The following is a 22,234-nucleotide window of genomic DNA, read 5'->3' on the forward strand; positions in this document are numbered from 1 at the left end:
AAGCATTTAAAACCAATTGAAGCCGGCAGTGGTGTGCACACCTTTAATCTTCACACCCAGGAGGCAGACGCAGACTGATCTCTGGGAGCTTGAGGCCAGCTTGGTCAACAAAGCAAGTTCCAGGACAGCTAGGGATACATAGATGGTTTCCCTTGTCTCGAAAAACCAGAAAAAAAAATTTTGTTGTTGTTTTTCGAGACAGGGTTTCTCTGTGTAGCTTTGCATCTTTCCTGGATCTCGCTATGTAGACCAGGCTGGCCTCGAACTAACAAAGATCCACCTGCCTCTGCCTCTCGAGTGCTGGGATTAAAGGCGTGTGCCACCACTGGCCGGTCAGAAAAAAAATTTAATCCATAAAAAAATTTAAACCAGACCTTGGTTTAGTTATGAATAGTGCTCTTCGGAGGGAGAACAGATTCTTGGTCTCTTCTTCAGTTATGACATCACTTTCCCAGGAATGATTGTATATGATAATGATTGTAAGTTTGTCCTTGTAGTTTAATTTACAGGCAGTAAATAATAATAATTTTTAATTTGATGCAGCTCATTAGCTATATTGTTTATGCTTTATGTTTTCTTTTAAATAAATTTAATTTATTAATTTATTGATAGAGTTTTGAGTGTCTTGAATTCCTACCATCTAGAAGCAACCACAATTAATACTTAGTATGTAACAATCCTACAAACATTTCTAATGAAAATGTATGTGTTGTGTTTGGGCTCCTAAATTTCAAATGCTAAATCTAGTACTTTATTTAAGAGGTGTTTGTGGTTTAGGTCACAGCAGAATTGGCAGAGCCCACTGGCTCCGGATTCCCTCTCCAGCGTCCCACCCCAGTTGGGAAGCTTTATGCAGGGAACCAAATCTGTACAGTGTCCACCATCTGGTCAGCCTCTGGGTGCCTCTTACTCACCAAGAGCTGGTTCTAGAGGCAGCTGGTGACTGGTAATGTGACTGACTGACACCCGGCTGCAACAGTGAGCTTGGACGACACCAATAACCAGGACTCTCTCCTTCCTCTTCCAGATTTTACCGGAAGACCAAACTTGTGGGTTTTCAAGACATGGAGTGTGTGCCCTGCGGAGACCCACCTCCTCCTTACGAACCACACTGTGAGTGATGTGCCAAGTGGCAGCAGGCCCTTCAAATACCCTGCCTCTACCATGGGACCCCTAGTGTGTGCTCTTATCCAGACTTTAGTTGAATCTCATCAACAGTGACTTTTGATTTGCATCCCCCAGGGAAACAGACACTTTGCATTGCTGCTCCCGGTTCCTTTGAACGCTTCCTCTCAGATGCTCAGTGCAGGAGACCTGGCCTCACTGGGATGTCCAGGTGCTAATCCCCAGATATAGCACGCTGACCCTGATAGGATCACACAGGGGGGTCTGCCTTTCGGAAGTTCCTTCTGGGACACCCTTGCCCTCCATAATCCAGTCCCTGCACTTCCTGGCTTTTGTTTTTTTTCTCACCTCTCAAATCAGTGAGGAGAGAGGACTCATTGTACTCGCCCAAGATGGGGGCAGCAGCACAGGAGACACTTGAGTCTTTGTGTTGACATTAGTTTTTGTGACCATTAGTTTTGTGGTTTGTCCCCCGGCTCTCCCCCCCCCCCCCCCCCCCCCCCGGAAACAAGAGCATTTATTGTGTTCTAAGCCCGCATGGTGGCTGCTCACTGTCTTAATGCTAAGGAAAGCTGGCTAACAAACACCACAGGCAAGGGATGGGGTCCAGCCAGGGGTGAGGCGTGGTCTGCTGTCCCAGCACGGCTTGCATCTGGGCTTCAACACACAGGAAAAGCTATGTCCAGGCAGGAGGGTGGAGGTGCATGTTTCCTCGCTGGGATCATTGCTGGGTAGACTTTCCAATCCATGGTATCTGACCTCTTGTTTCTTTCTGTAACATTTGATAAGGTCCTGGGAGGGCTATGGAACTTCTGCAGTCCATACTCTACTACCTTTACGAAAATACATTGCTTTGTGTTCTCCGTTTGAAGTGATCAAAATGAAAAACAAACAAACAAACAACAAGAAAACAGACTATAGACTCTAAGAATCTATCGTCTAGGAAATAGCGACAAATCCTCTTTATGCCGTAGACTCTTAAGAATCTACCGTCTAGGAGATATTGATGAATCTTCTTTATGCCCTAGACTCTAAGACTCCACCATATAGGAAATACCGATGGATCCTCTTTATGCATACACGTGACACGTCCTCTTGCCAATTAAAACTCAAGGACCTGGTCCTGCTTAGCTGTGTGTTTTAGCAGGCAAGCTCTTCTGTCACTACTTGCTATTGAACAATTGACGTCAGTACTGCCGATGTACAGTAGATCTGGAAAGTGCTGAGGTACTTCCCTCCCCCACACACTTCATGTGCTGGATTTGGTATGATGTAATCCCGAGCCTTGGGAATGTTTTGCCTTTAGGGTTCTAGCTAAACTTAGATAGTATAAAAGGGCCTTTGAACACAGAACTCACATGCAACTCTCATGTGTTATGCAGCCTTTGGTCATACAAACTTGGAAAAGACTATCGATTAGTTTAACGTATAGAGGTAGACATTTCTCCATGGGTCAAACTTTCTAGAAAGTAAAGAAAAATATTTCTGAGGCCGGAAGCGCAGTGGGTCTAGTTGAGGACTTTCACATCTCAGATGGAGAGAGCCTGGGGTCTTGGTAAACTTCATCTCTGTCAAAGAAGTTTGCTGTCTTTGGCACCCTCCTTGGGAAGCTGTCCAGAGCTTAACTAATCTCCTCAAAGGAGATCTGGAAGTCTTTGGGGGAAATTATGCATGGCGCCTCCTGTTGTGATTTCTCCTCCGGGCTTTTCAATTTATCCACAAAGAGCTTCTTCTTCAGCCCCCCTGAGGGGTTCCTGTGCCCTGGAGCGTCCTGGCTGTCCTGGCTGTGGGAAGAAGGCATCCTTCAGGCTGCCTCAAGCCTGCTCAAGCCGTGGGGTTTGTTTTAAGGGTGTCTGTGGAAACAGGTTCAGCTGGGGCTTCCAGGCTCAGATAAAGAGTTGTGGTCCCTCACCAGGTGGTGGTGGCGCACACCTTTAATCCCAGCACTCAGAAGGCAGAGGCAGGTGGATCTCTGTGAGTTCGAGGCCAGCCTGGTCTCCAAAGTGAGTTCCAGGAAATGTGCAAAGCTACACAGAGAAACCCTGTCTCAACCCCCCCCCCCCAAAAAAAAAAAAAAGAGTTGTGGTCCCAAGGACCCTGGACCCTGGATATTAGATTTGAGGAGGGTTCCAGGACCTTGCCTTCTCTTCTTCAAAACCAAACCAAACCTGGACTCACACTGCTGTGGGTTTCCAAAGATTGTCAGTTCATGTCTTTTTAAACTTTGTTTTTGTTTTCTTTTAAAAGAATGTTCTCCAAACACTTGATGATCAGATCGCTGAGCACTGCATGTAGAAAGATGGAAGTTTTAGGGTCAACTCAGGCATGGTGACTTGTCTGTAGTCTCAGTGCCGAGGAGGCAGAGGCAGGAGGATGGCTTTGAGTTTGAGGCAAGCCTGGGATATAGAGTAATACCTTATCTCAATGCATCAACAAAAAGCAAAAACAGAAGAAGTCCTAGTACGTTTGGACACTCAGGCCCTCAGGAGGGGAGGGGGGTGTCAGTCTTCTGGAATGGGAAAGCCTCCAGCCTACCTGTGCAGAGGAACAGCAACATGGCTACCAGAGACAGCCTTGGTCCAGGTACTTCTGTGACATGATGCTCATCAAAGCTTATGAGTAATATGTAGGAAAACCCATAACTGAAGTGGGAAAGGGTACAAGTAATGTGCACAGCGCAATCACCTACCCTATTGGGAACAGAACCCAAGGTCTCACACATATACTGCTTTCCCACAGAGCTGTCTCCAGCCTCTACCTACGTCTATCTTTTGAAAACCCGTACAGATAAGAAATAGACTGGAAAGAACTTCAAAATGCTGCATTTTATGTTTTGCTTGCTGGATTTTATAAAGCTCTGATGTTAGAAATGTGTTGCTGGGGGGTGGGGAATTGGTGTCTCCCCTCTATTTTTTCCCCTTTAAGCAAACAAAAATGTCCAATAAGTTCAATTTTTTTAAAATTAATTTTGAAATGACTTTGATTCGTTCTATAAGAAGGCCTTTTAAGTTGCCATTAGAAAAGTAATCACTGTTTAACAGTGTGGCTTACTAGGCATGGACGTGAGGAGCTGGGAGTGTTTTTTGAGGGCCACACCACACCCAGCCTCCAAGCCGGCAGGTCATCGAAGCTCCAGCTTTTCTTTCTCCCACACACAGGGATTTATCTGATGGGTATGACTTCAGGTTCACGTGGCTTGTTATACAAAGCCCTGGAGAACAAAGCAAACATCTAGTTTAAACACTTTAAACACAGTTGTACTCTGGTGAAAACCGCTTTGAATCATTTCTAAACCACTTACCTCAACCACATCAGCATTCCAGATTGAATAAACATTACTCAAAAAGAAAAAAAAAAAATCCCACAGATTCTCCATTTCTCATCAGACCCAAGGCAGGATTTAGCTCTAAAATGCCTTGGATGTTTTCTTCTCTCACCTTACTGTCTCAGATGGGTGCACATTTGATACAGTCAGAACAAAGCCTGCAGTTGGAAATTTGACATAAAGTGCCTTTGTCAACAATGCCACCGTCAGCCCCATGTCCCAAGATCAACCAAGCACCACCCCCAATTAGTGCTTAACGACCTGGCAGAGGGGCTGTGGGTGGATGCGAGCCTCACTCTCACAGACCACGCTGCTGTGGAGGTTCTCAGTGTGCCTCTGGTGGGGACCGGGAATGGGAAAGGAAAAAAAAAAAAAAAAAAACAAGCTGAACTCAGGGCTCCTGAGCTATCAGCATATCCAAGAGTAGACTGCCCCCTTTGTACTGTCCTTTGCTGGGTACCTATATCAGAGGTAGATGTGTCCGGACACTGTCCTGGGAGGAGCCAACTCCTGGACTACCATATTCCCTAAGTGCATGCTCAGGGCAGGAGGAACTAAAGGCAGGAGGCAGGCGAAAACATAGCCTGAACAAGGCAGACCAGCACAGAGATGGAGGTCCTGAGTCTTATATGGGGCTTGCAGCACCACACTGGACACTAGTTCTCTTAAGTTACGTGCCAGACCTACTACCTGGGCACTATTCTTCCTGTTGTCCAGGGAGCAAACACAGAGTCAAAGAAGAGAGTGACTGCCCAGGTCACAGCGCCAGGCAGAGCCAACAGCTAGAGGACAAAACTCTGCCGGCCAAAGCCGGGATCCATTCTACACTCTCTATCACAATACATCCTCCAGACTTCATACAAAAAGATGATGATGGTGATGTCAGTGTTAACAGTCACCTGGCAGGCTCAGCGATCACCTAGACTTTAAGCCTCTAGGCACACTGGTGAGGGTTTTCTTAGTTAGGCTAGCCTCTGGCCATGCCTGTGAGGGATTATCTTGATCTGGTTAATTGGGGTGGGAAGACCCGCCTGAACACCCTGCCTGCCTGTGTGCTAGGTGTGGCCAGCTGCCTCCGGCTCCTGCCGCGTTTGTGTCCCACCATCGTGGAGGGCACCCTCCCTCACACTGGGGAAGGAACTAAACCTTTAGTTCCTAAACCCTTCCTTAAGTCGCTTTTACCAGAGTGTTTTGTCACAGCAACAGAAAAGTAACTATGGCAATGGGGGACAGGGCCCTTCTTTCTTGTGTTCAGATAAATCACGTTGGGGTGGGGCACGGGCTTTCCCTGTAAAGGAAGAGAATGTCTGTTTATTCATTTATTGTGCGGTGCTGGCACCGAGCCTTGGGATGCCGGGCAGCGCTCTGCCACTTACTTGGTCTGCAATCTCACTGTGTTGCCCAAGCTAGTCTTGAACTCATCTCAAGCGATTCCCTTGTCTCAGCCTGCCCAAGTAGCTGGGCATATGGGCATGCGGTCCCCTTTTAGCCTTTCTTCCTTGTACAAGTGAGCTGTGGAGAGATTTGTTCTCTATTGACCAAAATCATCTCCTCCGTCTCCCATCCGGTATTCCTAGTGCACAAAGCTGTTCAGGGGCCGCTCTGATTTCGCTAGCGTTCTTAGAACGACCGCCTGCCGGTACTGAACAGCACGCTGCTTGGATAGTCCCCGGTCCCTCTAGGAGACAGCAGCTCTCTAAAGCACTGGGAGAGGAAGCGTGGTAAAGGGTTGGCTGTGCAAGCATGAGGACCTAGTTTAGATCCCCAGGACCCACATACATTCTAGGCATGGTGGTAGAACTGAACCCCAGCACCAGAGCCTAGCGGGGACCAACTGCCTCCAGTCTAGCAATCTGTGGGCTCCAACTCCAATTTTAATGAGAAATTTTGTCACAAAAAAATAAGATGGGAAGTGATAGATGAAGACACTGAGCCATCAACTTCTGGCCTTCAACACGTGCATACACATGCAAGTGTGACTGAATATGCACATATCCGATCAGAGAAAAATGGCAATGTACAGATGCAGGAGAGATGCCCATAGAGCAAGGTCTTTTCACACTACAGCAGTGTGCGGATACAGGAGAGATGTCCATGGTGCAAGGTTCTCCCTCCACACTTGCTATGTGTACATGTTGGGGTTTTGTTTCTACAGTAGTTTTTTGGTGAGTTTGCTCACAGTCAGAGGCCAGATTTTCCAGGATGCCTACTGGAACCCCTGCATTATGATCCACAAAGCCGGTATGCGCTAATGAAGGGCTCGGCTTACTGGGGGTTGTGGAGTTGTCTCTGGTCCCTAGACCAAGTCGCGCTGGTGTCCAGCCAGGTCACCGCTGGAAAGGAGGCTGTTCATGGAGCCTCACTGTGGCATTGTATGGGAGAACAGCGAAGTATGGCTGTGTGCCTCCAACAAATACCTTCAGCAAAACATGGAGGAAGCTGCTCCCAGACATGTCTGAATTTAGCTCTCTCCTGCTCAACAGAACCTACAAGAGAGGGAGGATGGAGATGATAGAATCAGAAGAACAGAGCAGAGGAGGCACAGCCCCGGCATGGGGGTGCAGCTTAGAGTGGCAGCCTCCTGACCTGATCTAAGCAGAGACTCCTCACTTCTTCCTTTTTGATGCTGGTTTAAGATGCCACTGCCCATGCGATGCTTGTCTCCAGTTTATCTCTTCTTTCTGCTGCTATTGCATAATTCCATTAATTTATCAGAAAGTAAACAGAAGTGGTTCTCACAGGTTGCTTAGTTGAAGATGCATCAATGAAGAGGACAACTCCAAACCAAACCTAGACACCTGCACAGCCCCCGTCATTACGGCCCCCTCTGCAGAGGACGCCATTCGAAGGCCTCCCTTGAAATCTACTTTTCTACGCTAGGGATCAAACCCAGGGCCTTTGCACGTGGCAGGCAAGTGCCAGACCACTGAGCTATGCTCCCAAGTCTTAGTATTTTGAGACACTGTCTTCCAATATAGCCCACGCCGGCTTTGACCTTGACATCTTGTCACCTATGTCTCTAGAGCACTGAGATTCCAGTCCTGTGCTATCACCCCAGGCTATGTGCTGGTCTTTTGCTGTAAGAATCACCAAACTGGGAGAGAGAAGGCCCCGGAGACAGAGCGCTAGTGAACTGGACGCAACCAGAAGGCGGGGACAGACCATCATTAAGGCATCATCAAGCCAGGGCTCTTGACCCCAGAGCAGCCGCAGGAACCCAGAGCACACTGTCGTCTTGTGACACTGAGTGCAAGACAAGCAGACTTGGTCATCCTAATGACTGACCCCTGAGGTTTTTCTCTAATGGCATTGAGTATGGTGATTAGAGGTCTTGTTTTTCTAGATCCTCAAAGGGGAGGGGCAATCAAATGACATTGTGGGAGTCTTTTTCTTCTTCTTCTTCTTCTTCTTCTTCTTCTTCTTCTTCTTCTTCTTCTTTTTTTTTTTGAGAGTCTCACTCTATAACCTAGACAGTGGTTCTCAACCTTCCTAATGCTGCAACCCTTTAATACGGTTCCTCATGTTGTGGGGACAATTTCATTGTTACTCCATAACTGTAATTTTGCTACTGTTATGGATCGTAATGTAAATACCTGACATGCAGGATATCTGATATTGGACCCCCAAAGGGTCGCAACCCGCAGGTCGAGGACCATCCTGGCAGTGTGTGCCAGTCCTTCCTCGGCCTCCCCAGTGCTGGGGCCACAGATGTGAGCCATTGTACCTTTGTTTGCTGATTTGGGTCCTGGTCATGCTTGGGATCCTGGGTAAGCACTGTACCTGAGCAGCACCCCTCACTGAAGCATTTGCAGGGAGGCTGGAGACTGTTGCAGTTCAGGCCACATGTCCTGGCCTCTTTGGAGAACGGCTGTGCAATTGCTCTGTGTGGTTGTCCAGCTGTCTCAGACTCCTGTCCCTAAATGGCTCCTCAGCTGTGGCCTTCCTCGGCTGAAGGAATCAGCACTTCTTCTAAAAGTGTTGTTCTAAACCCACACATTCTGTAGCCATCCTTTTCTCCCAGTAGACATTTCTAAATGCAAGCCATCAGGTTTCTCTGGTACCCTAGAAGAAGGAGCAGAAAGTTAGGCGTTTTGACTAGATCACACCATCCCCTGAGCCTGGAGCTGCTCTGGTGGGTCCTTGTCTGCCCGAGTCTGGAGAAGGGGATTATCCTTCCGAGAAATGGGCAGTCACTTCTTACCCAGCCCATCTGCCTTCTCAGCTTTTACTCTCAGTCCTGCTAGACATTTAAAGCCTATGGGCTGATTTAAATATTTACTCATGGAAAAATAAGCTACATCTGGTTAAAGGACACTGCTAAATTGAATGAATTTTAGATTAGATACAGCTTATTTTAAAGATAATAAATGAGATCGATCAGGCCCATTTCACTAAGCTGTGGAGGTTTTGGGGTTTTTTTTTGTTTCTTGGGTTTTTTTTTTTTTTTTTTTTGCAAATGTACCTGCGATCCTCAAGTGCCCTGGAAACACCGGAAAGACATGAGTGGGCGGGAACGACGGAGAAGCAGAGCTGTTAGCGGGAACGTTCAGTGCAGCCAAGGGTTCAGGGGCCATACTCCATACTGTTGGGACTCAGAAGTCAACCTTTCATCCAGAGTGTTTATTCTCAGGAGGTTGTGGTATGTGAGGGGGACCACTCACATTCTAGTGGGGACCAGGTTAGTTGGCCTTTAAACTTGGTGTCTCCGAGGAGGAACCTAAGAAGTTTTATTTTGAGATTCTAATGAAGGAAGAACCAGGAGAGCGCAGCAGAGCAAATCCCTCTTTATTTCAAGAAGGTACCAGAATTCTTACTGGCATTTCTCAGCCTGCTCTCTGTGTTCCTGGTCATGTGGAAGAAGAAAAGGGATTCAACTGGGGTCTGCCTGACAACGCAGAACTGCCCAGCTCAAGCCTGCTTCTCAAGTGAACTCCCAAATGCCAAGATGAAGAAATTATAAATCACAGTGTGACTAGGAATGTGGTTTAGTGGTACAGTGCTTGCCTAGCATGCATGAGGCCCAGGTTCTATTCCCAGAACTGTAAAAATAAAAATAAATACACCGTCATGCCTTGGTGTCCCCAGGGGATTGAAATGTTCTAGTGTGAGACTCCCAGCCACAGATGCCAATGACCTTGGATGCTCAGATATCTTGTACCAAACAGTTCGGTATTCACTTAAGACCCAGGTACATTTGCATAATTTAAATCAACTCTAGATTTGAATCAACCTGCATGGATCTACTGAACTATTTTGGGAATAATGACAAGGAGAAGAAGCCTGCACATGTTCAGCACAGATGCATTAGCTTTTCAGATTCTGTAATTAACACAGTGAGAGAACAGTCAACAGTGTAATTGAGTCCCTGCCGAAAAATACTAGGCCAAAATACCCCACAGGCCGACAAGGATATTAGGCAGCCAGAGCTGGCGCACGCCTGGCAGCCTCTGCCTGTGATTGCAGCACTCAGGAGACCCTGAACACAGGCCCAGCCCCTCCCTTTAAAAGTAGACGTGGGCTGGAGAGAAGGCTCAGCAGTTAAGAGAACTGGCTGTTCTTCCAGAGGTCCTGAGTTCAATTCTCAGCACCCACATGATGGCTCACAACCATCTGTAATGAGATCTGGCATGCAGGCAGAACACTGTATACATAATACACAATAAATAAATCTTTAAAAGTAGACGCTTGAAGTTGAATTTCAAGTAAGAATTAGTCCAGTTTAAAAGTCTCTCCCTCTGAGCCTTTAAAACATTGTCCTAACTGCCCTGTTTACTTTGAGCATCTCAGAGGAAGTATTTTTAAGAACTATAAGAGGGGTTTTATTTGTACTGTGATTCATGGCCGGTATCTCCAAACACACCTACATACATGCACACATGAACACAAAATTAAGCCCCGGACAGCTTGCTGGTGGTGACAGGGATTTGTACTTTTCCTTAAGGTCAATGGCTCTTTAAAATCTTCAAGGGGTTGCTGCTTAACACAGGCTGCACGTTAGGGAATGCCGGATGCAAAGTAGTTTATAAAGGTGATAAAATGTGGAGGAAAGCCCAGATATGGAGACCTGAGGACAGAGTCCTACCTACAACAGGCAGAACCCACTCTGCAGAGGCTAGTTCCCCGTGTGAGCGGCAGATGGAGTTTGCTCAGGATGAGAAGACTCTGTGGGCAGGGCAGTGTTAGCCACAGCCATGCGGTCGTTGAGAATAGACTTCAGGGGACCAAGGGCTGAAGCAGGGACTTAGTATCCTAATTAAGCAAAATATGTCCAGCTGGTACATAAACACATGTACTTTGAGGAACAGGCTTTCTGCTCCTTTCTCAAGAACTGATAATTAATTTAATTAATGCAATTTAATTAATTTAGCTTAAATAATTGTCATTTGGCTGACTTAATTACTGGTTTTACTCTGAGAACATAATAATCTTAGTTATATAGCCAGCCCTCCGTATCTATGGATTTCACATTTGCAGATTCAACCAATCGGCGTGTCAAAAACATTCTAAAGACATGCTTCTGCACAGAACATGGACAGGCATTTTTTTTGTGTGTCATAGCACTGTATAGCTATCCACCAGCCTGGACATTACAAGTCATGTAGAGGATGCATGTACCTTTCAGGAGGATGTGTGTGGTTCTATGAAATGTTACCTATTTTATGAGAGACTTGAACACCACAGATTTTGAAATCCAGAAGCTAAAGTAAGTCCTAGCAGAACCCCTAAGGACACTAAGGGATAACTACACACCCCACCCCCATCCCTGACATCAATGGAAATGACAAACATCTGAGTGATTTTTTTTTTCCCCCTCAATTCAAGGTGTGGAGAGGTTTAGTGGTAGGCCTTATGAGAAGTGTGCCACTGGGAACAGGCTTCTAGAGGAAAAAACCAGCTACCTCCATTAGCTCCTTCTGCCTCATGCTCGCGGTTGAGATGTGAGGTCTCAGCTTCCTGCTCCGGCTGCTTCCCCACCACGATGGACCCTTGTCCCTCTGGTACTGTGAGCCGAAATAAACTCTCACGTAAGCTGCCTTGGTCCTGGTGTTTTATCACAGCAACAGAAAAGTGGCTAATACACTGTTGCTGTGATAAAACGCCCTGGCTAGAGCAAGGGCGGAAGAAATTCTTTGACTCACAATTCCAGACTTGTCCATCGTTCTGGGGAGGTCACGGGGACAGGAAACTGAAACAGCTAATGTGTTCCATCCACAGTCACGAGCAGAGAACAGTGGGCGAACTCCTGCTTATGCTCAGCTCACCGTCTCCTTTTTTATTCCGCCCATGGTCCAGCCCATGAAATAGTGCTGCCCACATTCAGGCCTAGTCCTCCCACCTCTATTAACCCAATTAAGAAAAGCCCTACAAGCTTGCCCAGGCCGGCCTGATCTAGACAGTTCTCAGTAAGACTCCCTTCCCCAGGAGAGTGGACCGTCATACTCAGGAAAAACCACACATTGGCAAGAGGATAAGCAAGCAGAGTTTCCATCATCCTGTGTGTTTATCATCATCATCATCATCAGCAGCAGCAGCAGCAGCAGCAGCAATGTTTTCTGTAGCTTAGGCTCTAGGGAATACAGGTAGATGCCTAAAACTGCACCCAGCAGAAGTCCTTTATCATCTCTAATGCCACTAGGTACTGCAGCCTGTCTCTTTACATGTGCACATCATTTGCTCATCCTCAGCCTGCGGCGGCAGAACAGTGCCCATTTGATGTCTTTCTTGGATGGCCGCGTTCCACACTCACCATGAAAAAGTCTTGATTTTGAGTCCCGGCCCTAACCCCTGACAGACAGTTCAATTTTTTGTTTTGTTTTTTTGAGACAGGTTGGTACCTGTCCTGGATCTCCCTCCCTCTGTAGACTAGGCTGGCCTCGAACTCACAGAGATCCGCCTGGCTCTGCCTCCCGAGAGCTGGGATTGAAGGCGTGCGCCACCACAGCCCGGCGACAATTCGATTTTTGTGCCCCTGTTTTTCATGTACCAGGCGGAGGTCCAATAACTACAAGCAATAACAAGACATGGGTTGAATTTTCAAATTCATCTCGTGACTAAGACTCAAAGAACTGCCCTTTCTAACTTACTGCAAACCTCTTCGCTCTTTCCCCTGAGCCCTGTTGATTTAAGCCCAGGAGCAGTTCTGCTGGGGTGGGAGGCGGCGGGAGACACTGTCTATAAGTCTAGATCTTTCTTTTCCTCTAGACCCAGTCAGTAGTTTCAAATTATGCAGAGACACTTGTTTTGGGGGGTGGAAATAAATAAGTATCATCTAATGAGGACTGTCCCACAGCTTGCCTCTCACTTCCTGCCCACCTCATTAATTAGGGATCCTAGGAAGATTTCTGGGGCTACAATGTGTCTGTCTCCATATGACCCCCGCTGACCCTCCTCCCCCTCCCCCACAAGGCCCTGCTTTCCAAAGGCTGTGGTAGCACCTGGCACTCCAGGGGTTAAGGAGAGTGCACCCTCAGAGCTGGCAGGCAGAGCCCAGGTTTCCCTTGTTTCAGTTCCCAGATGGCAGTCTGGCCCCTGTCCCTTTGAGGTCTTATTTGAGCTTCCTGTCCCTCACCACAGATGTGCAAATCCATCGTAATGTGTTTCTCTTTTATGGCGTCTTTTCTGTTTCTTGGTGCAGAGCTTAAAAGCCTCATTGTTTCTCCGGGCGAATAAACACTTAGAGACTTTCAGGTGGGTGGGTAATAAAAAGAGCAAAACATCCTTGAAAGCAGGAAAAATTCTTCTTTCAACTTTATTGTGTTTGCGAAGAAACGCTGCGGATGATCAGCTGCTGTTCGATGGCTTATAATTTTTTCCAGGGTTAATTATAGTATTTATGCTAATTAAAGTACCAAATGGAATCCAGCAAGTGCTAAAGAGGAATGGGAAAGAAAGAGCTCTTCTCTGGAACAGACTTCCTTTGAAGGCACAGGACAGTCTCCTCAGACTGTCTCAGTGGATTTAGTCATCACCCAGGGCCTGAAAACCTCCCTGCCCTTCCAGCCACTCTCCTGCAGTGGTCAGCTCTTCTTGACTTCCTTTCTTTCTTCCATTTCTCCTCAGAGACTTGTATGATAATATTTGATTTGTCTAATCCTGGTGCGAAATATATCGCTAGGCCAAGTGATCTATAAGCCAGGAGAACTGTGGAAACTAAGTCTGTAAATTCCCAAGATCCGGTCTTCTGGTAGCGCCATCCCGCCTTGGGTCTCTCCGGTTGTTTTTGTGTCCACATCTTGCTTACACTTTAGGGTCTCACCTCTCTCAGTACCCGCCAAGCCTCCCTGGATGGACACTGTGAGCCAAATACCTTTTGCATCACCCCAGCCTCTGCAGTAACCCTGACTTTCAGCCGTCCTGCTTTGCCCTGCCCCTGGCTACCGGTTCCCTCTAGTTTTATCTCGTTAGCATCTCCAGCGTGGACTGTGTGACGAACACATCTTGAAGAATAGAGAACATCTTTATCTTTGTCCATCTATAACTTTCTTATGTCTGCTTGGGAAGAAGCAAGAACCCTATAGCTCACTCTGTGTCAGTCTGTTTCCTAGGGAAAAGCCATCCCAGTCTATGCTAATAAAGCCCAAGTTGGGTTTGAAGAAAATTTTAGAACTCTTGACCACTAGCCACTGACAACAGAGCCAGTGGTGATTTGGAACCAGATAGCCTGGACTGGGTTGGGTGCTTTTGAGTGAGCGACCCCAGATCTTGTGGGGAAGGACACCTATGGCACAGTTCCTTCTCCCCCCCCCCCCCCCCGAAAAGCTACCTGGCCCACCATTGTGAGGAGCAAACCACTGAAGGTCATGGTCCTGAGAAGCCATACTTTCTATTTCCCAGGTGGCTTCTGAATCAGTAAAGTTTGGACTAAACAGGCTCCCGTAGCTGATTTAGCTGAGAGAGCAGTGACCTGTGCATGCTGGGTCCAGGGTCAGGCAGGAATTTGTGACCACGCACTTGAGAGAGGAGAGGGTAAAGCAAGGACCAAGGCCGTGGCAGGAGGGTATGAAGGACACTCCTAAGGTTTAGTAATTTGAGTTAAGGGCTATACTAACAATCTTTCTTTCTTTCTTTCTTTCTTTCTTTCTCTCTCTCTCTCTCTCTCTCTCTCTCTCTCTCTCTCTCTCTCTTATTTATTTATTTATTTTTAGCAATTGAGATTTAAACTACTTACTATTTCAGTCATAATAAATGATGAGACTGTCTTAATTTTTTATTTTTGGCTTAGGAAAAAGAATAAAACTGGATTGGCCAGAGCACAGTGCTTCGTGCTGAGGCTGTTAATGCTACCGGTTGACTTTATGGTATAGATGGTGTTTACACTTTGGTGAATCCACTTGTGTGCTGGTGATCCGTGGTGAGGAGCGGTTGGGGTGCTACTGTCTTGGAAAGGAGTTTGGCTGCCTGAGACTGTGAAAACCTGCCGTGAGAGGCCAGCTATGTAGCTAGAGGTTCTGCATGGAAAATAATGGTCTTGGTTGGACAAAGAAACACGCCCATGTCTACACTCAGCAAACAGAGACTGGGTTTTGAAACCCAGTTTTAGTGACAGTAACAGAAGTCAGAAAACATGGCTAGCTGTGCCCATGAGGCTGACTAGAAACGCCTCCATTTCTACTGCACCCTCCCAGTTCACTGACAAATGTACTGTTCCAGCAGTGGTTGTGGGTCAGTTTGCTCTGTTCCGGTGGAAACAGTGACTGAGCCAGGATCAGTCCCTCAGTGTTGGCAATCTGGAGCACGCCAATGCCAGAAGCTCATGGGCTAGGCTTTCAGACCCCCACAGCCCACAGCATGAGGTCCTAAGAACTGGAGCCTTCCAGCTCCCAGCTTTAAAAGCCAGATACTTACATTCTGGGTGCTCAGGTCAGTGCAAGCTCTGGGATCTCAAAGCAAGAGGCTTATGACTTTGTGCCCCAAGACCACAAACTTGCTTTTCCAAGTTTTCCAAACCAGAAGGTTAAGCATTTGTGTAGATGCTCAGGTCAGAAGCTTACTGCTCTGGGCTTTGAGTGTCAGTAGGGCAGCACCCAGTTCATGTTATAGGCTCCCAAGCTTCGGGTGTCAGGACCCCAGAGTTTTTAACCATGGTGGCTTTCTGCAACTCTTCCAGTGATCAAGGCCTGTGGCACTCACCGTCTCAATGTCACGGCCTGTTGCCTCCCATCACCCAGGCTCCTCAGTTTTCTGCTTCAGACTTCACTCTGGAGTTTTTCCGTTGCTGAAGAGCACTCATGGCCACTACTGCCATTGCTGGGGTTGAATCCCAGGGTGTTGTCTGCTCTTTGTGAAATTAGCTCTTTCACTCTACTGGTGATAAACACACACATAGGCAAATGAAAGGCCACACTCCACTTAGAACCATACTGAGGCCAATGTTACACCACCAGGTGTGGTGGTCTATTTGAATGCTTCGTCACCAGGGAGTGGAACTGTTTGAACGGATTAGAAGGGCTAGGGGGTGTGGCCTGGTGGGAGTAGTTATGACCTTGTTGGAGGAAGTATGTCACTGGGGGTGGGCTTTGAGCTTTCAAAAGCCCATGCCAGATCCAGGTTGTCTGTCTGTCTGTCCGTCCATCCGTCTGTCTGTCTCTCTCTCTCTCTCTGCCTGCTACCTGAGGATGTAAAGTTCTCAGCTACTTCTCCAGCACCATGCCTGCCTGCTGCCCTTCTTCCCTGCCGTGGTGATAATGGTCTAAGCTTTGACACTGTAAGCCAGTCCCCAATTAAATGCTTCCTTTTTTGAGAGTTGGGTTGGTCACAGTGTGCCTTCAGAGCAATAGAACAGTGACTAAGACACCAGGGTATAGTCACTCACAGAGAAGCTTCCAGATTGAGAATAGATAGAAAACGGCACAACCTATTGGTGCACAGCCTCCTAATCCCACTAATTTTGAGCCTCAGACGTGCTTCAAGTCAGCTTTTTGCTGAGCCATCAGGGAAGTTCTCTGCCCTGGACCACGATTCGATGAACGGGGTCATCAAAAGGTCACCGAGGCTCATCTTAGCTAAAGTGAAGTCTCTCTAAAATGCTGCAGGCTGTCTGGAGCAGTCATGAGTGGACCAAGGCCTCCCGAGCAGGGCCATGGCTTCAGCAGCCACAGCTGCAATGGTCTCTGCAGCTAGCACAGTTCATCAAAATATCCAGGAGGTGTTCAAGCTCTGTCCAGTCACCAAGGGTCAAAGAAGTGGCTGCTTGATTGACAGCCAAGGCCACTGGGCACAAGGGAAGGGTCAGCTGTCTGTCAGATGACCTGGTGACTTGGCCATAAGAGCTTCGGTCATCTGAAAGGAGAGGCATCATAGGAAGCTACAACAAAGCTCACATGTGGTGACCTGCTCAGCTGAACCTCACAGTGCTGAAGCCCTGGCCATTAAATGCCCTCAGGGAGACTTGATCCCCTCTCAGCTTCTCACCACTTCCTTGATTACTATAGTGTACCCCGCCTTGATCGACAGCTTGATTCTCTCCAGCTAAAATTAAAAAGGCATAGTCGAGGAGAAAAGGAAAGCATTGGGTAGAGTGTCCTCACTGCTGGATGTAATTTTCATGTGTTAGCTCTCTTTGAAGTTGTATGTGCTTTGGCTGGGGAGTCGTCCGGACCTTCTCTCCGTGTATTTTTTCCCTTTCCCTCCCAAGTACAAGAGTTTCTCTCCATGTCACTAACCCAGCATATCAGAGATGCTTGGCTAACCATTATCAGTCCCCACTTGTGACCCAATTAACCCATCCACGAAGAGAATTATCATACACTACTTCTTTTTTTTTTTTTTTTTTTTTTTGGTTTTTCGAGACAGGGTTTCCCTGTGTAGCTTTGCGCCTTTCCTGGAACTCACTCTGTAGACCAAGCTGGCCTCGAACTCACAGAGATCCGCCTGCCTCTGCCTCCCGAGTACTGGGATTAAAGGCGTGCGCCACCACCACCCGGCCATACACTACTTCTTACTGCTGCACCTTTGCACATTTGAACAGTGAAGCAGACCTGGACAGACACTTGTGTGAGCGATATGGATTTCTTCTCTGCCTACTTTCAGGCTCGAGTCCATCAACCCTGATCCCTTTTCCTTTCATATCCATTCTGTATGTGATTTACATACTGTTCTGTGCTTAATGTTTACATTTCTATTTATTTGTTGTTAATCAGTCCAAACCATTACAAGACAAACCTCTAACAAATCTAGATAGACAGCCTGCTGGATGCTGGCTTGTCTCTGTGTTACTTGAGCACTGTTTGACCTCTAGTCTGCTGTGATTGGCTGAGACTCAGAACTTGATGCGAGAGCGGGTTACAGTCCTTGTACACATCAGGTTAGGTTGTAGTTCACTATTACAGAGGCGACCATTAGGCCAGACAGATAGGTGAATTCTGCGTCTCAACTCTCCATCCTCTTTTGGTTAAGCCTAAGACCCCAGGCTGTGGAATGCCATGGCCACATTCAGGGTGAGTTTTTCCACGTCAGTTTAGCCTCTCTAGAAACATCCTTATAGATGCACCCAGAGAGTACATGTCCCAGGTGACTCTCCATCCCGTCAAGCTGAAGGTGAAGAGTCACAGTAAGAGTCGGTAGCTGGCCTCCCTTGAATGAGAATGTTCACCATGAGGGTTCCCTGAAAGATCTGGCGGGAGGCCCTCACTGAGCTTGTCTGAACAAGCTCTGTAACTGACGATACCTTCAAATGCTCTTTGTTAGCCTGGCAAAGAACTTTCTCTGGAAGCATTTTATTAGTTGTGGCTTTATCATTTCCATTCAGATAATCCTTAAAGATTGATTATTTTGCTAATTGTTATTAAGTATTGCTTAATTGTCACTGGATAACTTTGATAAAGTTCTTTATAGTAGTGTCCATGTCATTTACAGAAAAGGAAATTCCACCTTCAGAGCAAACACTTGCTTTGTTTCTATCATTAGTTTTGCTTCCTAATTTTCCAGGGTTTGGGGATGTGAGGACCCAAGTCCACTCCATCAATTCCAGGATGTAGTCGATGGCCCTGCTTCATATAATCTCACTCCCTGCATGAGTTGTGTTCCCTGTGTTGTTAGTTTCAGTTGAGTTTAAAGGGACCACAGACACCCCACAACACAGTAATTACAACATCAAGTTCCATAGTGAACTTATGGAGATAGGCTGTGAGTTGGGAACCATGCCGATCCTTTGAGAGCAATGTTCTTCTAGGACCTAGAGTCTAGGTGCCCACAAAAAAATTCCTACTAACCAGTGATACTTCTTGATTTCATTAGTAAGGAAACTGAGGCAGGAGGTTACCATTTTCTGGTGATAGCACAGGCAGAAAATGGCAGCATTAGGCTTTGAATACAGACTTGGTTGCAAAGCCTTTAACTGTTAAAGCGTACAGCACACACCAGGAAATTTAAAGGCAGAAAAAGCGGGAAGGCTGAAGGAGCAAAGGTCAGCTGATGTCACCCGGGGACCAATGGAGGGAGGCTTCCAAAGAAATCCCTTTAATCTCTGTCCAGCTCATAATTATTATTCATGTTTGTAACGTACCGTGAGGTGCTTCGACTTGTGTCTGTTGGGGCCGTCTAAATCATACAGAAAATTCCCTCTGTGTTTTCTCAGGAGCAAAGGCTCAGCTTGATTAACAAGCAGTACTTCACGTTTTCACAACATCTACCCCCCCCATGCCCTGCAGACGTACATCCGCCTTTAGAAGGTATACACGTTTGCTAATGTTCTCCATTAGTAAAACCAGGTGCTGTGAGCACAGCTTGAAGATGAGTCTGTAGGAAGTCTTTGCTCCGTCCAACCTGCTCATTCTAGATAAATTAAACGAATCGATCTAGAAAGTCATTGATGGCGCTTTCTGCGTCAGTTCTAAAGAAAACAATGGCTCTTTAGAATTAAAATACTGACATTGTTCCTTTAACCCTTTGCTTCCTGGCAGTGTCCTAGCTAGTTCAGGACCAGCTATGTATCTTATTTCTCTATGCACTTTAGCAAAAATGTGAGTGCATAGCTAAGGCACCGGCTGAAAACTGCTAGGGTGATACTGCAACCAAAGAAACCTTTCTCCTAACAGCCTCCTGCTGTAAGAAAACCGGCGGCACACTCTGATGAAGGAATTGTGAAGCTTGGACCTTCCCTTCTGGAATCCAGAAGATAGAAAAATGATAAGGGAAATCATCTTTGAATTTCCACTGTGAACATCTCTCTTAAGATGTGTTTTAGGAGAGAGTAGAGTTTATTGCCAATAAATATGTACAACTATTTTTTTTTTTGTCAAATAAAAATAAAATGAAGGGCCTGCAAGATGGACCAGTGAGTCAAGATGCATGCTACCAAGCCTGACAACTTGAGTTTGATTCCCCAAGCCCCTGGTGGAGGGAGAGGGCCAGCTCTCACAAGCTGTCCTCTGGCCTCCATGAGTGCACAATGGTATGCATGCACTCTCCAAAAAATAATAAAAATAAGTTAAACTATAGAAACTTAAATAGCCGCCATCTGGTAACAGTGCCGCTGAGAGGGCCCACTGGTGTCTTTGAAGTCTAGGGTGGATTTCGTATGTTCCAGGCTCTGCCTCTGACCTTACCTATGCTGTTTTTGCCTTCATACATAATGTGATACAGAAACCCAAACTGGGAAATGCAGATACAAAGCTGTACCTGGCTGGCGGGAGTGTCCTGCTCAGAATAAAATACTGAAGAATCGGTCACTGGCTTGACCATTGAAACCAAGACAGCTTGGAGCCATCGGGACTCTGCCTCAGGTCCCTGGCTTCTAAAGCTTGAGAGAGACTGACTGGGAGGGAGAGCGGTGCCTGCCGGAGCGGGTGGGATGGACAAGCAGGCTCCAGAGTTGTGTGTTTGTAAACCCCGCATTCCTCCTCATAGGAGATGCTCTGGTGGGACTTCTCTGCTTTTGATGTGCACTCGGGTCAGTGCAAAGCTGAGTGAGAACTGGAAACAGCCCTGAGAGCGTGGGACAACAGTGGTCTCATGGGGTGAGATTTGCTTCTACTTCATGCACACAGCTGCTATCTGTCCTAGGTACAGATGCAAGAAGCTTGGCTGGCTAGTGCTCCCCAGTCTCAGCTGCTGGTAAGCAGCGATGTCAGCAAACAAAAAACCCCAACAGACAGGCAGGCAGGCAGACAATGATTTCTTAGGGAAAACATGCAAATTCTTCTATAACCTTTTTGTTGTTGTTCACTTGAAAAATGATGCTTTTCTGGTTTGACTAGCTTTATGGATACAGATGGTAATAACTATTAAAAATTTCCACCTAAGTTTTGTGTTATGTTTCCAAATCACGTTTTGGTTCCTTGGGTTCAGGTGCACCAAGTCACCCCCTGGGTTGCCATTTGGTAGGGATTGCAGTCAAATCTGGTATCACCGAGTTATCTGGTCCTCTGAACAATAAATAGCAAGTCTCCCGATCTCCAAATGTCTTTCTGTGTACTCTGTGCTTTTAAGTGCTTTTAGTGGTATTTTATAGTTTTCACTGTACAAATATTGGAGCCATCGAGGCTGTGCTTCAGGTCCCCGTGTCTAAAGCATTGAAGGAGCAGTGTAGTTCTGAGTTTCTAAGAGCTTTAGTCTTTTTGATGACTGCAGATAGAATTGTGCTCTTCCTTTTTCTTTCTTTGTGGTTGGTTTGTTTTTAAACAGGAACACTTTATGCCTAGCAGGCTGGTCTTGAAAGCACAGACATCTACATGCCCCTGCCTCCCAAATGCTGGGATTAAAGGCGGGCACCAACACATTTAGCCTTCATTTTCTTTTTTGACTCATTGCTGACACTATATGAAATATAACTGGCTTTGCATATTTATTTGTATCTTGCAAATCTGTTGAATTCTTTTGTTCTTTTCCATCATTTTTAGTAATGCTTATGGTTTTCTGCACTAATGACCATGTCATTTGCAAACAGAGGTGGTTTTAATTCTTCTCTTACAGTTTGGGTGCTAGTTAGTTAGTTAATTTTGTTTTTCTTGGTTAATTCCTCTGGCCAGGTCTCCAAATACTATGCTGGATAGAAATGGTAACAGTAGACGCCCTTGGCTGCTTGATTTTCAAAGAACTCAGTTTTCCTCCCCATATGCGATATCAACTCTGCGATGCTCTGAGTGGGTTTCTAGCATTTTGAGGAAGATCCTGTTGCTTTGTTTTTAATCAGGAAAAGAGGCTGATGAAAGATGTGATTTTTTTTTTTTTTTTGGCTTTATTGAGATTATTTTGTAGTTCTTTTTTTTCTCCTTTATTTTCTTCTTATATTGATTGATTCATTGAGTAATTGATTAATTGGTCAGTTGGCTAATTGACATCTGTGGTTAACCCTTGCCTTCACGGAACAAATCCTTCTTAGTTGCCTAGTCTGGGGGTCTGCGGTTGTTCCCAGTGTTCTTGTAAAAACTTTTTGCTTCATTTCCTGATCTTAATAGTTTTAGCCCTACCTCTTCTTTTCTCCAGCCCACCCAAAGTTTGTTGATTTTGAAGATTTAAAAAAAACAACTGTTTTGTTCTATTGATAATGATTTATTTTTTCCTATTCTCTTTCATTGCTCTCAGCTCTAATTCTTCCTTTAGAATGGAAGATTAGATTATGAATTATTCATTTCTCTCTCTTTTTTTTAACCTCAGTCATTTATTGCTATAAATAGTACAACTGTTGACACATCCTACAGATTTTGGTACATTGTATTTTGATTCATCTCAAGTTATTTTCTAATTCCCTTGCCATTTTTTCTATGACTTATTATTTAGAAATACGTTGTTAACATACCAAGTATTTTGCTCATTTTTCCAATTTCTTTCTTCTGTGATCCCTAA

General features: G+C 46.1%; 1 protein-coding gene across 3 annotated transcripts in view; it reads left to right on the forward strand.

Moving 5' to 3' along the window:
• Tnfrsf19 (TNF receptor superfamily member 19) overlaps positions 1 to 22,234 on the forward strand; it is a 95,760-nt gene that overhangs the window by 56,222 nt on the left and 17,304 nt on the right. For all 3 annotated transcript variants that reach the window (XM_028870359.2, XM_028870361.2, XM_028870360.2), the window contains exon 5: positions 1,028 to 1,113. In XM_028870359.2, the coding sequence (XP_028726192.1) occupies positions 1,028 to 1,113 (86 nt within the window). The remainder of the gene's footprint in view (positions 1 to 1,027; positions 1,114 to 22,234) is intronic.

Source organism: Peromyscus leucopus, chromosome 9 (assembly GCF_004664715.2).
Source record: "Peromyscus leucopus breed LL Stock chromosome 9, UCI_PerLeu_2.1, whole genome shotgun sequence".
Classification (NCBI taxonomy): Eukaryota; Metazoa; Chordata; class Mammalia; order Rodentia; family Cricetidae; genus Peromyscus; species Peromyscus leucopus.